The 14,928-nt window shown below is 36.1% G+C and overlaps 1 protein-coding gene across 3 annotated transcripts in view; it reads right to left on the bottom strand.

The window, feature by feature from the left end:
- The window catches only part of FAM184A (family with sequence similarity 184, member A), a 210,548-nt gene that overhangs the window by 4,585 nt on the left and 191,035 nt on the right, over positions 1-14,928 (bottom strand). The window contains exons 12-16 of one of the 3 annotated variants that reach the window (XM_006839883.1): positions 12,371-12,498; positions 10,024-10,208; positions 9,162-9,308; positions 1,963-2,080; positions 74-178 (exon numbers count right to left, since the gene is read on the bottom strand). In XM_006839883.1, coding sequence (XP_006839946.1) covers positions 74-178; positions 1,963-2,080; positions 9,162-9,308; positions 10,024-10,208; positions 12,371-12,498 — 683 coding nt within the window. The remainder of the gene's footprint in view (positions 1-73; positions 179-1,962; positions 2,081-9,161; positions 9,309-10,023; positions 10,209-12,370; positions 12,499-14,928) is intronic. The other 2 variants (XM_006839884.1, XM_006839885.1) reach the window with 2 other exon arrangements.

Below are 14,928 nucleotides of genomic sequence, written 5' to 3'. Positions count from 1 at the left end.
CTCTAAATATTTTGTTATATTTAAAATCATGCTTAAACTACTTCTCAATGTTTACAGTGTTTACAACACGTACCTTTGTCAGTGGGTTAATAACACCAACAATAGGGCTTGAGTTAAACACTTTGTTGAAGTTAGTTTCTCGATTGACTAATTCCAGTTGATAAAATTTATTATCCTCCTATGTAAAAGAATTTCAAATATCTTTTAAACATTTTCTATGGGATATTTAAAAACTTAAACTTATAAATGCCATCTCACTCAAAATTTAATAAAATCTCTAGAACATTCTTATACCTTCTTAAATATTTTCTAGACTGGTTTGCTGATGTGTTAAGCAGATTGTTAGTAGGCAAGTTTTCAATACCTTTCACACCTTATACTCCAGGGTCTTTTCTATACTTTCCCAGTCCTCTTCCTTCTAGACTGGATCTGTCTTATTTGGTCCCATCTCTTCCACAGGGCTAGCAGTGCATTTCAGTGGACTTAACTTTCACTGTGTACATGGCTGAATGTTTTCTATGTACTAACATGGAGATGGACTTGAGCTGTTTATCCAGTCTCCTCTCTGAAACATTCATGTATCATACCACTGAGCCATGTGGATAGCCCATATAGAAATAAAACATTGGCTTCACTAATGAAAAACTAACCAGAACAAAGGCCGGCCCTAAGTAAATGGAACAGTGTGTATGAGAATGTAGTATTGTGCTCTATTAGATTTAGATTCTTTATCCCTCAATTAGTTACCTGGTGTGGTGCTGTGGTTTAATGTGCTGGACTGCAAGGTGAGTTTGATCACAAGGCTGGTGGTTCAAGCTCACCAGCTTGTCCTCAGAAACCCTATACAGGGTCATTATGAGTTGAAACCAACTCGGACGATACTTAACAACAACTGCCATTGGACTTTTGATGTGGCACTGCAGGATAAGTGCTGGACTGAGAACCACAAGGTCAGCAGTCCAAACTCATCAGTTGTTCCTCGGAAGCAGTCCACAGAGAGTCAGCAGGATACAGTGGGTAAAGAATAAATAGGCTCAGATGTGAGACAACCCTTGGCTAGATTACTAGTGCTGTCATTGAATAGCTGTTTTGCTCTAGAAAGTTACTTCTCTCTTTGAAATCTAAAACCTCTCCTGTTGTAAGGATAAAATACATTTGTGTCTGTAACACTTACTTCATAAGAAATTGAAAATCAATAGCTACTATTGCCATGGATTATAGTCATCACCCCTAGTGTGATGGCTGGAACTGTGGTTGACTTGGCAGGGCCAGATCAAATGATTTAATGGGCCTTATACAGCCCCAGGAGTCCTGGTGTGGTGCTGTGGATTAACGCGCTGGACTGCAAGGTCTGTTTGAACCAAATGGTTGGCGGTTCAAGTTCACCAGCTGCTCCTTGGAAACCCTATACAGGTTTTCTATGAGTCATAAATGACTTGAAGGCACTTAACATACAGCCAACGGCCAGATGTTCTCCACCCCTGGGCTAGATCTTGGAATCCCTTTTCCATGGAGTATCTCTTTGGAAAAGTATTCTATGAAACATGCATTAGGAAATTAACATGCTTAACCTAGATATTACATTGTATGGATGTCCACTCTCCTTTTCTATGCGATTCTAATTCTACATTTAAATATGCATACATGCACATACTACAACAGTGTATTAACTGTACAATGGCAATCACAAATTATTAAACATTTGGTATGTATTAAAATGATTTCTTTAAAGAAAAATACAGAGAAAGAAGCATTGGCAATCAATGCTTCTTTCCTAATACAAAATTTAAACATTTTAAATTACTTTACAGCTCTTATCCTCATTCATATACACTTAAATATATTTTCAGTCATAATGCACACTTTATAACTTGTGTTTTGTTTAGCATTACTTTAAAATATTTTTCCAATCAATGGTCTATAGATTACTGATATGGTAACAACAAAAACAAAACATCTTACGATTAGTTTCTTTATGACCTGGTCTCTTTCTGTAAGCATGGCTTTTAATTCTGTAATCATCTGTATATCTTCTGCTTTTGATTCTCTTTGTAGATATTTCTCTTCCATTTCTTCTAGCCTAAAAAAAAAAAGAAAACCTTTAACTCATTAATACAACTCAGACATGTTCTTTCATAATGTTTACATTTTTCCAAGTAAGTCCAGTTGAATATATATGCAAATTTAAAACAAAACTTTTTTCTTTCAAACTTTTACGCATAATGCATGATGCCTTTGTGTTATTAAAGATTTTTCAGCAATAGATGAAAGTTATTATTTTTTTAAAAAAGAAATGACTTATTTAAAATCATGTAAGAGTATTTGGGATGAAGTAAGGGTTCTGCCCAAGAGGTACAGGACTAGTCTAACAAATACGGTTTGATGCTAATAATGTCGGCTTACTATTAGTAAGGAACAGTTACTACAAATGCAATAGTATGTGGCTACATAGGCTTGGCAACATGCATAAAAGGGACAAGTACAGAGGAAAGGGAAACAAGGAACACAAATATATGACATCCTTCCTTTCTGGTTTATGATAAAATTAGTTTATAGATCCTAGATTATCATGTGATATACATATAAACTATAAAAAAGGGAAAAATTATCTTCGCATCCAGGTCTGTTCTGTGCTGAATGAGATTGCAACAGTACAGAATGAAAGAAGACTCTATTAAAAAATGCGACTAGAAACTGCTGGCTTAGTTGGAAAAAGTATGTGTGTGGGGGAAGCACTTTCAATGTTATAAATTTAGAGAATTAAATAGTTAGAATGTTTTTAAAATCTATGGTTGACTGATAAATATCACAGAGGGATTCATTTACTCAACAAATATGACAGTAAGTGAGAAAGTATTACTACAAAGTCATAGAAATCTTTATGAAACAAAAATATCAAAATGTGAAGCTATCCTCCATTTAAGTCTATACACTTCTGAAGGGTGTGTTTCCATATCGCTAACCCTTCCCCCAAAGAATTCTGTGTTGTTTAATTCACACCAACACCTCCATGGATTCAAATTATATTTTCTTTTAAATATTCTTTGAGTTTTAGAAACAAAGATGTCTGAAGGGACAAGATTAGAAATGTAGAGTAGGTGGGGTAAGGATTTTCCGAGGGCAACCAAATTCTCATATGACAGCCCTTGCTTAAAGATCCTTAAAGAATCATCAGGTGCATTGTTGTATGGGACGAAAACCCTCAGCACAACTTTCCGGGTCCTTTTCTCATCAATGCAGTTTTCAATTTTCTTAAAACTTCTTCCTCATAAGCCCCTGTGGTCATTCTGCGTTCTAGAAAATCTATCAAGATGACTTCTTTGGAATCTCAAAAAGCCGCTGCCATAACCTTCTGCCATGGTTTTAACTGGCTCAGCAGACCCCTTTAAGTCACTCTATTGATTGCCTCTATTGTGGAAAGGATTCAAGGAGACCAAGGCAGGTATGTTACTAAGAGAACTTGTCTCAGGCATCCACTGAAGACAGAGACATATTTAAACAGGTATGGCTTACAATAAAGCTGTACAACTATGAACTGGAACAAGCAGCAATACTTCTTTACTTACCCTTGTATCTATGAAATATCTCCCAGTGATTCTTAGTCTTCCCACCACATCCCAGATGGGTATCAGAATCCTGTATATCTCATACCAACCCTATAGGACAGGGTAGAATCGCCCCGTAGGTTTCCCAATGTGGCCATTTTTATGAAAGTCAACTGCCACATCGTTCTCTCATAGAATGGCTGGTGGGTTAGACTCACCCTCCTTTTACTTAGCAGCTGTATCACCAGAACTCCTTTTTAGAACTCCAAATCCCACTAAGTCAACCCAGGCTCAAGGATTGACAGATAATTTACTTAGCTCTCTACCCAGCCCCTGTGGCTACAGTTCTAAACTGGGGATAGGATGGTATGAGAAGATGAGGAAGCATGGAGTTAGAGGATGATTTTCTCATGAGCTTCTGGAACTTTATCAATTCGGGGTGAGGTCAGTTACGCTGTCTGTGAAGTTTCACTATTCTTACTTTTGTTATTTAATGACTTTGGAAACTGAATGAAAAAAAAAATATTGTGATTCACTAAGCTCATGATAATGTGACCTCTGTGCAACCTCGTATTCTATCAAGAGACAGCTAGGTTTATTCTTTATGTATTTTGTGCAAGAGTTTTAAGAAGGTTTAAAATAACTAATCTAGTCCTGGTGTGGTGCTGAAGGATAAGTGCTGGACTGCTAACCACAAGGTCGGTGGTTCAAACCCATCAGCTGCTCCCTGGAAACTCTCTATACAGGGCCTCTATGAATTGGAACCCACTTGGTTGATGGCACTTAACAACAAAAAATAGTCAAGGAAACCGATATTTGGGTTTTATACTCAGAGTTGCCACAAGGTGTCACTGCAGCACTTTCTTCATCACTAAAGCAAAGTATAAAATTGTGAATTGCTGGTGGTGCTGTAGGAAAAGCACTGGACTGCTAACTGGAAAGGTGGGCAGTCCAAACTCACCAACTTCTCTGCAGGAGGAAGATTTACAGTCTCGGAAACCCTATACAGGGTCACTATGAGTTGGAACCAACTTGATGGCAATGGGTTCCATCAAGTAAAAACCAAAAAACCCAAACCAACAGCCATAACGACCTTGCATAGGGTTTCCATGGCTATAAATATTTATTGGAGCAGAAAGTTGTGTATTTCTCCTGTGGAGTGGATGGTGGGTTTGAGGTGCTGACTTTTCAGTAAGTAGTTTAGTCCTGGTGTGGCACTATAAGATACACACTGGACTGCTAACCACCAAGAACAGTGGTTCAAACCCACCAGCCTATCCTTGGAAACCCCATACAGAATTGCTCTGAGTCAGAACCAACTCCACGGCACACAATAACCACGTCCTGTGTTTATCACACAGTGCCACCAGGGCTCCTCTGGCAGTTACAGTTGTTGCTAAGTGCCATGTTGAGTTGAGGTAGCAAAGGAAACAAAATATGAATTCTGTAACCATATTTAAAGCTATCCTTAGTGATGAATTCATACCAGTTTTTAATTCTCTTAACAAAATATCTTTACGTTACCAAAATAAACTAACAAACAAAACTAACAACAAAAATGTCTGCATATGAAAGGGGAAAAGAATTAATTAAATGTAAAAAACAGAATCCACATAAATAGAATGGTAACGCTTCAGAGGAAAAAACAAACTATCTGATGAAGACTGAACTTGTAAATATATTTCCAGAATCATCAGACATTCAACATTCTAACAAGAATAAAGCTTGATACCATTCTAAAATCTACTCAAAGCCAACATTAGTCAAAAATTTCCTTCTCTTCAGCTGCCTACCAGGCACTGCTTCATCAAGAGCAGGTGTGAACAATGGGTGCTACAAAAGATAACCGTAAATTCTTTCTCCTTTAATCTTTTTGTTCCCAAGGAGAAAGTTAAATTCTAAAAATGATCTCAATAACGTGGGATTAAGGAGGTTTCATGTGGCACTGTAGGATAAGCACTGGGCTGCTAACCACAAGGTTGGCATCTCAAACCCACCAGCCAGCCACTCTTTGGAAACCCTATACAGAGTCACTATGAGTCAGAACCAACTCAAAGGCACATAATAACAAAAACATCATTCTGTATCACAAAATGCAGGCAGGCCTTCGGGCATCAATGCTAGTTAGAATCAATTAGCATGGTTCTATTTTCACGGAATTTGTAGTTGTCCTGTTGTGGCACTATAGGATAAGCACTGGACAGTTAACTACAAGGTTGGTGGTTCAAACCCACCAGATGCTCCTCAGAAATCTAATTCAGAGTCACTATGAGTCTTTAGTAACTCTATCGTACTTAACAACAACAATTTAGATATGACTGTTAGTAGTGATAATGGTTTTACTTGTTGTTGTTGTGTGCCATGGAGTCGGTTCTGACTCATAGAGACCTTGTACAGGGTTTCCAAGGCTGTAAATCTTTACAGGAGCAGAAAGCTTTGTCTTTCTCCCGTGGAACAGATGGTAGTTTCGAACTGCTGACCTTGCAGTTCACAGCCCGATTCGTAACCACTACGCTACCAGAGCTCCTGTTTTACTTAATGGTTTTACTTAGTGACATAAATAAAGCCTTCCTGTTATAATTTTAAATTATAATCATTAAAATTAAAAAACAAAACAAAAAAACACAACACTTTTTAAATGTAGCCAGAACTTCTGGGATGAGGTACTGTAGGATCAGCACTGGACTATAAACCACAAGGTTGGTGGTTCAAACCCACCAGCTGCTTCTCAGAAACTCTAGAGGGTTGCTATAAGTTGGAACTGACTCAATGGCTCTTAACAACAACAACAACAACAACAACAGTCTGACAAGGCACTGCATAATGTGAACCAAATATTTCCTTTTACTTACAAAGTAATTTCCATTCAAAGTAATGCAGAGAGAGTAAAGAAAGGAGAAGTAGAACATGTAGGATTACTAATTAGGGTCACTGTTGGATTCTCATCAGGCATGTGTGTCCTAATTGTTTTTGTTGTTCTATTTTGGCACTGAGAATATGTAGGTCAATGTCTATGGTTCATGGACAACACAGGCATAAAATGTAAGAGCCTCAAATTCCAAACTGTGTATGAAACGTTCCAAGTTAATTGATTGGAAAAAAAAAAGCAAATCAAAATTTCAGAACCATAGTCTTGTTAGGCACACATATATTTTAGAACTTTCCTTTTATATAGATTAAAAAAGTGCAATTATACCTTCCTTCTTGATAGTCTTAAGTAAAAGGAAACATAGTATTTGAAGCATTTTAATGCCAAACTTTTGTTATCCCACAATGTATGATGTGCATTACTAATACCCACTACTCAGTGTCAGTATTGTGACCGCAGGACCACTACTTCCTTACCTCACACCAAACTATGAAAATACCCTACCTGGTCATTTAAAAACCAAACACCAACAACAAAGCTACTGTGGGAATGTCGATAAAATAACGTTTAAAAGAATAAGTAATTTTAAGGTGGAGGAGTGCTTCTTTTTATTAGGAGTTACTCATTTATCCAAAGTTAAAAGGAGTTCAATTAATTTCCTCAGTAATTTTTCTTTTTGTTTTAATACAATGGTAAATTAATGTAAAATGTGCCTACAGCAATCAATAACAATCTTTTAGAGACTATAATAAAGATCTGACCTAAATCCAAGATCTAGTATCTTCTTATTTAGTTTTTACATTCTTTTATAACTATCAAGTATTTAGATATAATCAAATAGCTTTCTCATTTTGTTTTTAAAAAACAAAAACATAACATTTTTATTAGACACAAGGTTTTTTTAGACATGTATCACTAGAGAAAATAATATTTCTGCACAACTATCAAAAAATCTAAGATGACTTAGAAGAATCATTTCATAATAGATATAAAACTCTCATGACCATTTCCACAGCACTTAGTTGGTGTTTTCCATCTTTTAAATGTGTTGCCACTTTCTTCCCTGGAGTCTCTTACTCCTCAAAAATTCAGTAAAGCAAAAGCAAGACGTTTCCTGACTAAATTATAGGATAGCAGTTAAGTTTCCAGTGGAACAAAACAATATAGTTGGTTAGTATGTACTCTGGTCAAAGTGTAAAATGAATGGTAGAGCTAGGAAAGCAGATACAATATGTTACTTACTCTTAATACTAATTTTTCAGTGATTTAAAGTCATTACGATATAGGAAAGTTTTTACTACTTACTGAATATCCATAATGTGCAAAAACATAAAACAGCAAAAGTTAAAACAAAGACAACCTTTATGCTTTGCAAATTCACATTCTTAAGGAGACAAGACACACAGATAGGCAGAGGTTTTTTTTGTGTGTGTGTGTGTGAGAATGCTTTTTCATATTTCAATGATTCTGGTAGGATCAAATAGTATAATAAACGCAAGCCAAAATAGCAGACAGGGGGATGCCTGGATATTAGCATCATTCTGATGCTTAATAGTGAGGCCAGGAGATTGTAATATTAGGGTCTTCCTGTACCTCTGTTTTGCAAAATTCCTGTAGTTATGAGATCTACAAGGCAGATTTCTGAGCTCTTACTACAGCTCAAAATGATTTAAAAATTACCCTCAGTAATGGCAAACACCAGTCATTGTGACTGAGGAAATGATTCCATAAGTCCCCTCACCATTCCAAGGATTATTTCACAAAGTGAAAAATATTATATGAGGTCCTTATAAAGGTTCATCTACTAAACACTTATTTAAATGAATGATATAGGGTAAGACACAGTGAAGCAAAGAATAGAAGTCTGACTTTAAAGCAGAGAGTTGTGGACTGGTCACTAATTGTGACTTTACCAAAGTATGTGAAGATATAGATCTATTTGTATGTGTATAAATATTTTTATATTTATGAGTAGTTGTTTTTCCTTTATTGACTGGAAGAAGGGAGACTTGAGATAAATCAACGATTATCAACAGCTTAAAGTACATCATTCTGAGATAATGACGACGTTGGACTAGCGTTTGACACATAGAGAAGGACTGCAAGCCAGCACCCTTGGCTCTAGTAGTCGGTAAATGTCTTAGGAAAGAGAGGGACTGTTAAGTATTTTTAAAGAACATTAATAATTAAATATTTTGAATTGATCAATATTGGAGTTAATATATACTAGAAACTATTTATAGTGTCTTTCCTTGATTGATTTTTTAAATAAAAAAACAGAAATATCCTCTAATATCGCCAAATGTGTTCTCTAGAGGGTAAGGACTGACATGAAAAGTTTATGTTTAATTTGGAAGACCTTTTTGATATTTTTGCAAGATATATATTAATAGTGCATGTATGTATGTGTATAGCATCATAACATTTCTGTTGTTCACAATTTGGACTTTTGAGTTTTCTCCATGGAACTGAACCATTAATACTCCTGACGGGCATTCTTTAGATAACTTTGTCCTAGCAAAACTGTAGCACTAGCAGTTGATAAAACATCATCATTCAACTGTCTTGCAGCTTTATCCTAATTAAAGAACATAGCACATTATAATTACCGCCTACAATATAGCACTTCAGTTTTCTTTTCAAAGTATCATTCAGTTAGATTAACAATAGTAGCTAGTCTGAGGTTAGACACAGTGAGCCTCAGTTTATTAACACATATGAATTTTCTTTAATACAATATGACTTACGACACTTGTAAAGCTGCATTTATTTCCTTGAGTAGCTCGTTAGTCTTATTAAAATCTGCCCGCATGATATTTTTCTCTCTGAGGTGGTCTGCTGTCATGACATCCAGCTCTTTTTCAAGTCTCTTGTTTAAATCTTGTTCATGCAACCTGTTTAATTTATTTTTAGTTAAGAAATGTTATTCTGAAGTCAAGCTTGCAAAACTTTCTATATTCTACCAGATTTGAAATGGTCTTAGGTACCTAAAAAATCCCCCACAAAAAACCCCGAGTTGATTCCAACTCATAATGACCCTGTTGGATAGAGGAGAACTGCTTCATGGGGTTTCTAATACTGTAAATCATTACAGAAGCAGACAGTCACATCTTTGTCCTGCACACTGGCTGGTGGGTTCAAACCACAGACCTCTTGGTTAGCAGCTGATCACTTTAACCACTGTGCCACCAGAGCTTCCTGTGTTAGGTACAAGCATAGAAAATTAATGGCTACATAGCCTAAATTAAGTTACTTACTTTCCTCTAATCTTCTAGCTTGTTAAAGTTGTCTCCTTTAATGCTTTTTATTTTATAAAAATAGCATTTAAAAACGATTTTAGTATGTTATATACAATTTCAAAACAAACATTTTATCTGTGAAGAGGCTTCAAAAAGTTCATGAAAAAGTTCCATTATTTCTTAATTTCATTTCTCTGCCATCTATTTAACCCCCTTCTTGTGTGTTCTCATCAAATAGACTAGAAAGTGGTCTTCAATATCTTATGCAAAGAGACATCCAGTCATAAAATCAGGCATATACTGCTAAACATCATGACAACAATCTTTCATATAATACTGCATATATCTTCTGTTATAATTAATAGCATACCTCATTTGCTGGTTAGATTCACTTCGTATTCTGAGAACTTCTTGCCCCTTAAATTCCAATTCTTTGGTTAGGGTGTTTATATTCTCATGAAGGTGCTGTACCTCGTTATCCAAATCCGAGATGTGATGCTCTCGGTGCCTTAATTCCTCTTGGAGGTCTGTTATTCTGCACATGTGATCTTGACTCTGTACAATACCAACACTTAGTAAAAGTTGTCTATGTATCTGATCACTCCGTATATTGAGAGATTAAATAAATTGTACCCACTCTGACATTGCTTCAAAGCAAACTGTTGAAATTAAATAACCTAAGGGCATCTACTCTTTCTAGACATTTATAGAGACATGGCTCCAAAAATGCCAGGGTTATTACCAGGGATCCAAAAGATCAGAAAGCATACTTTCGTCAATTTATAGATGAGGAAACCCTAAAGACAGTTTATGCAGAGCTGAGGTTAGAACACAGAACTCTCACATACTCAGTAAGTTACATGCATCTGTGGTTAGATGTGGGCACCACTGTCCTTTCATCTAAAGTAGGGGTGGGGAACGTTGGCCCACGAAATCATTTGGTCTGACTTGCCAAGGCAACCATAGTTCCAGCCATCACATATCTTAAAGGTGAGTTAATTAAATGTTTGACCAAATATAGGCTAATTTTTAAGTTGATAATTATGATCCATGAATAATAATATACATTTTGGCAGAAAAAAGGTTCTCTATCCCTGATGTAAAAGAACTTGCATTTATGCAGACCATCCCTAATCACACACACACAAACAATTTCCAAGACTTAGCAGAATCTGTCTGCTTAGTGATGCTCCAGCAGTTATATCTGGAAGAGCAGCTCCCTTAGGTTTTTCTTAGAAGTCAATGTTCTATAACAAGTTCTACAGATTTCAGTGCAAGCCTAGTTGAAGTTGAGTGTAACTTCTCTGCATTGTTTCAAGGTAGCTCATTTAAAAACTCCTGTCAATGAAGAAAACACTTGGGTGTTGTACTGAACAGAGCTAAGACTAACAAAGTGCAAGTCACAAATCTAATAAACTAACAATAGCCTTTTCTACACTATACTTATAAAATATATACAGTATACATTCACACATTCAAGATCACAAACTATCTAATTAAAGGAAATCAGACTTGGTCAGAGGAGCCTTGGTGGCAGAGTAGTCAAAGTATGCAACTGCTAACTAAAATGTTGGCAGTTCAAACTCACCAGTCGTTACATGTGAGAAAGTTGGGGCAATTTGCCTCTGTAAAGATTTACAGCCTTGGAAAGAACCATTCTACTCTGTCCAATAGTGTTGCTGTAAGTCCAAATCAACTCACAGGCACAGGATGGAATCCTTGGTCAAAAAGCACAGTTAAAAAAGTAAGAATAGTATTTGTGCTAGTGTTAAATGGGGAACGCAGTGGCTCTGTAGTGTAAGCACTGGACTGAGAACCTCAAGGTCAGCAGTTTGAGCCTCTTAGCCACTCGGGGGGAGAAAAATGAGGCTTCCTACTCCCACAGTGATTTACAGCCTTGGGCACTCTATTTAGAGACTCTATGAATTGGAACAGACTCAACAGCACTTCACAACAACAACAGTGTTATATGGAAACATTAATGATCTTTTTTCTTCTCGATGACCTCCTTCTTCTAGAGCTGTGTGATCCAAAATGGCTATTTAAATCTAAGTTTAAATTAATTAAGGTTGAAAAATCAGTTCCTCAGTTGAACGAATCATATTTGGCTCATGTGGCCAGTGACATCCATAGTGGGGTATCCGCTGCATGATAATAATCACCCACAGTAGGGTCATCATCATGAAAAGTTCTATTGGACAATATTCGTTTTATAATAATCTCTCTGCAATCTTCATATTGTTTATATTTTATTTTTCATGTCCCCAAAATGGAAATAAAGTTCAAAATATTCTACCAAAAGTTCTTAAGATACAATGTAATTTCATGATCAATAAGTACTAAAGTCAAATTACTTGCTGTTGTTTAAAAATAAAACTGTCTAATAAAGATAGCAAATAATAACTAATTATTAAGCACTGTTGTTGTTAAGTGCCATTGAATCAGTTCCGACACATAGCGATCCTGTGTAGGGTTTCTGAGACTATAAGGCTGTATAATGCTACTGAAGTAGAAAGTCTCATCTTTCTCCTGTGGAGTGACTGGTAGGTTTGAACTGCTGACTCTGGTTAACAGGCCAAAGCATAACTAACTACACTATGCCACCATTCCTCCTCAGTGAAAGCATCAGTTTTTACAAAGTAAATTTTCAAACACTTGTGTACACTCACTTTTGTCTCATTTTAAAAATCTCTACAGAGCTGACTGCTCTTATTTACCTGCCTTCTGCTGATGTCTAGGCTTCTCTCTAGCTCTATTTTAGCAGCTGCCAGTTCTTGATGATGACCATGCCGTAGCAAATCAATCGCAGCTGCATGTTGATGGTTTAGTTCTGAGCGTAAGGAAGCTGGTAACCAAGGAATAAAAGAGATTTAGTGTATTTCAAAATACTGTTGACATTTTAGATAACAATTATAAAAGTCAGAGAATAGTATTATTTTAAATAAGGGCACTAGTATATGCTGATTAAAATATTATCTACCACAAGTTTCTCAGTTTGTTGTACTGTGATGTATTGCTATGATGCTGGTAGCTATGTTGCCAGTATTTCAAATGCCAGCCAGAACACCCATGGTGACAGGGTTTTAGCAGTGCTTTCAGATTACAACAGACTAGGAAGAAAGGCCTAGTAATCTACTTCCAAAAGTTGGTCAATGTGACCCTAGGGTCACAAACAATTTTGTTCTATATGGTGCTGGAAGATGCGCCTGCTAAGTTTGAAGGCAGTCAAAAGATACTGTAGCTGCAACAATGGGCTTGAGAATACCAGCAGTGACAAACATTGCAATGGAATGGGCAACACTTCATTCTGGGGTAACCCTGAGTTGTAGCCAACTCAACAACAATTGCAGACTTCATTCAGAGCATAGAAATTACCAGAGGACCTGCTTCTTCTAAAGCTATGCTATCCAAGAAATAGTGAGTGATATTATATAATCATAAAAGGGTCAATCCCTAAACAATGTACTGTTGTTGTTGTTAAGTGCCTTTGAGTCAGTTCCTACTCATGGTGACCCTGTTCACATTTTCCAGGGAGTGGCTGGTGAGTCTGAACCGCCATCCCTGCGGTTCAAACTGACCTTGTGGTCCAGTGTGTTATTCCACATCGCCACACTAAGACTCCTAAAAAGAATGCATGGCAATCCTAAATATATATGCACCAAACAAGAGAGCTGCAAAATACATAAGGTAAAACTGGAGATTTTAACACTCCTCTTTCAACAGCTGACAGAAAATTCAGATGGAAAATTATTGAAGATACAGAAAAACTCAACATCAATCAAAAGGATTAATCAACATTTATAGAACACTCCAAATAAAAACAGCAGAATGCACATACTTTTCACGTGCCCATAGAACATGTATCAAATGGTACACAGGAGGGACCCAAAAGAAACCTCTTTTACAAATTTTGAATAGTTGAAATCATATAGTGATTTAACCACAATGGAATCAATCTCAATCTCAGTAACAGAACAACAACATACAAATTTCCAAATATTTGCAAAGTAACAGATCTAGATAATTCACATTGGTTCCAACTCATAACAACCCTCCATAGGGTTTCTAAGAGTGGTTATGGGTTTGAACTGCCAACTTTGTGATTAGTAGTCCAGTTCTTATCCTACAGCATCATGCCAGGACATCATAGGTTAAAAGAAAAAAAATTAATAAATGAAAATACCTCATATCATAATTTGTGGAGCATAAAAAGGAAGTACTGCTAGAGAAATTTATAGCACAAAATGCAAACATTTGTAAAGAAAAAAGTCTGAAATCAGAATCTAAGCATTCATCTTAAGAATTTAGAAAAAGAACAAATTAAATCCAAAGTAAGCAGAAAGAAGGAAATAATAAGCAACCGGAATGAATGAAATTTAAAAAAACAACACAATAGAAAGTCAGCTCTTTGTAAACACCAATAAAATGGACAAATCTCTAATAACAACAAAACAAAATGAGGAAGATGCAAAATTCTAATATCAGGAATGAAACAAGGTCTACGACTACAGATCCTGTAGTAAGGAAGTACTATGAACTACTCTTGCCCACATACTTTTGACAACACAAATTAGCACAATGCATCCAAGATGAGATAGACAATTTGAATAGCCTCATAACGATTAAAAAATTTTAATTAATAAGTTTAAACTCCTAAAAGTAAATCTCCATGCCTAGATGTTTTCAAAGGAGAACGTTCTACCAAACATTGATTCACTCCTGTTTTCTGCAGAAGATTCTGTTAAATTTCAGTTAATTCTTCTTTAAATGTTTGGTAGAGTTTAAAATTATTAATTAAAAATTTTTAATTTTTATGAGCTTATAAAATGAATTGGAAAGGAAAGTATAAATGACTACAATCTGATGAACTTGACCTATATTTATGGATGTAGTAGCTTAAAATATCAACCAAGAGGGAAAGAATCCTTACAGCAAGGATCATTCCCATCCCCTCTCAACATAGGGTTGATAGGGATGGACAACTTAGATAATAACTACCTAAAATGGTGTGGCGGGGGTGGTGGTGGTGGTGGTGGTATAAAGACATGAAATGACTGGCTCACAAGTTTTCAAGAGGGAGTTTAGATTCAGAGTGTGCCAGGAAAGGTAGAATCCCCACTGAGTGGTTTTCATCCTGTTTAGATGGGTCTTATTACAATAAAATGTGCAACGATCTGGAATCAGAAATCCAAAAAGGAAGAACATGTGCAGCATTTCTCAAGCTTGGGGAACGGAAGAAAAAATTCAAACCTCGACTTTCGCTATTAAAAGATTC

This window comes from Chrysochloris asiatica, unplaced genomic scaffold (genome assembly GCF_000296735.1).
Source record: "Chrysochloris asiatica unplaced genomic scaffold, ChrAsi1.0 scaffold00027, whole genome shotgun sequence".
In the NCBI taxonomy this organism is placed as follows: domain Eukaryota; kingdom Metazoa; phylum Chordata; class Mammalia; order Afrosoricida; family Chrysochloridae; genus Chrysochloris; species Chrysochloris asiatica.
The sequence above is the reverse complement of the archived record's forward strand: the minus strand, read 5'-3'. Positions and strand labels throughout refer to the sequence as shown.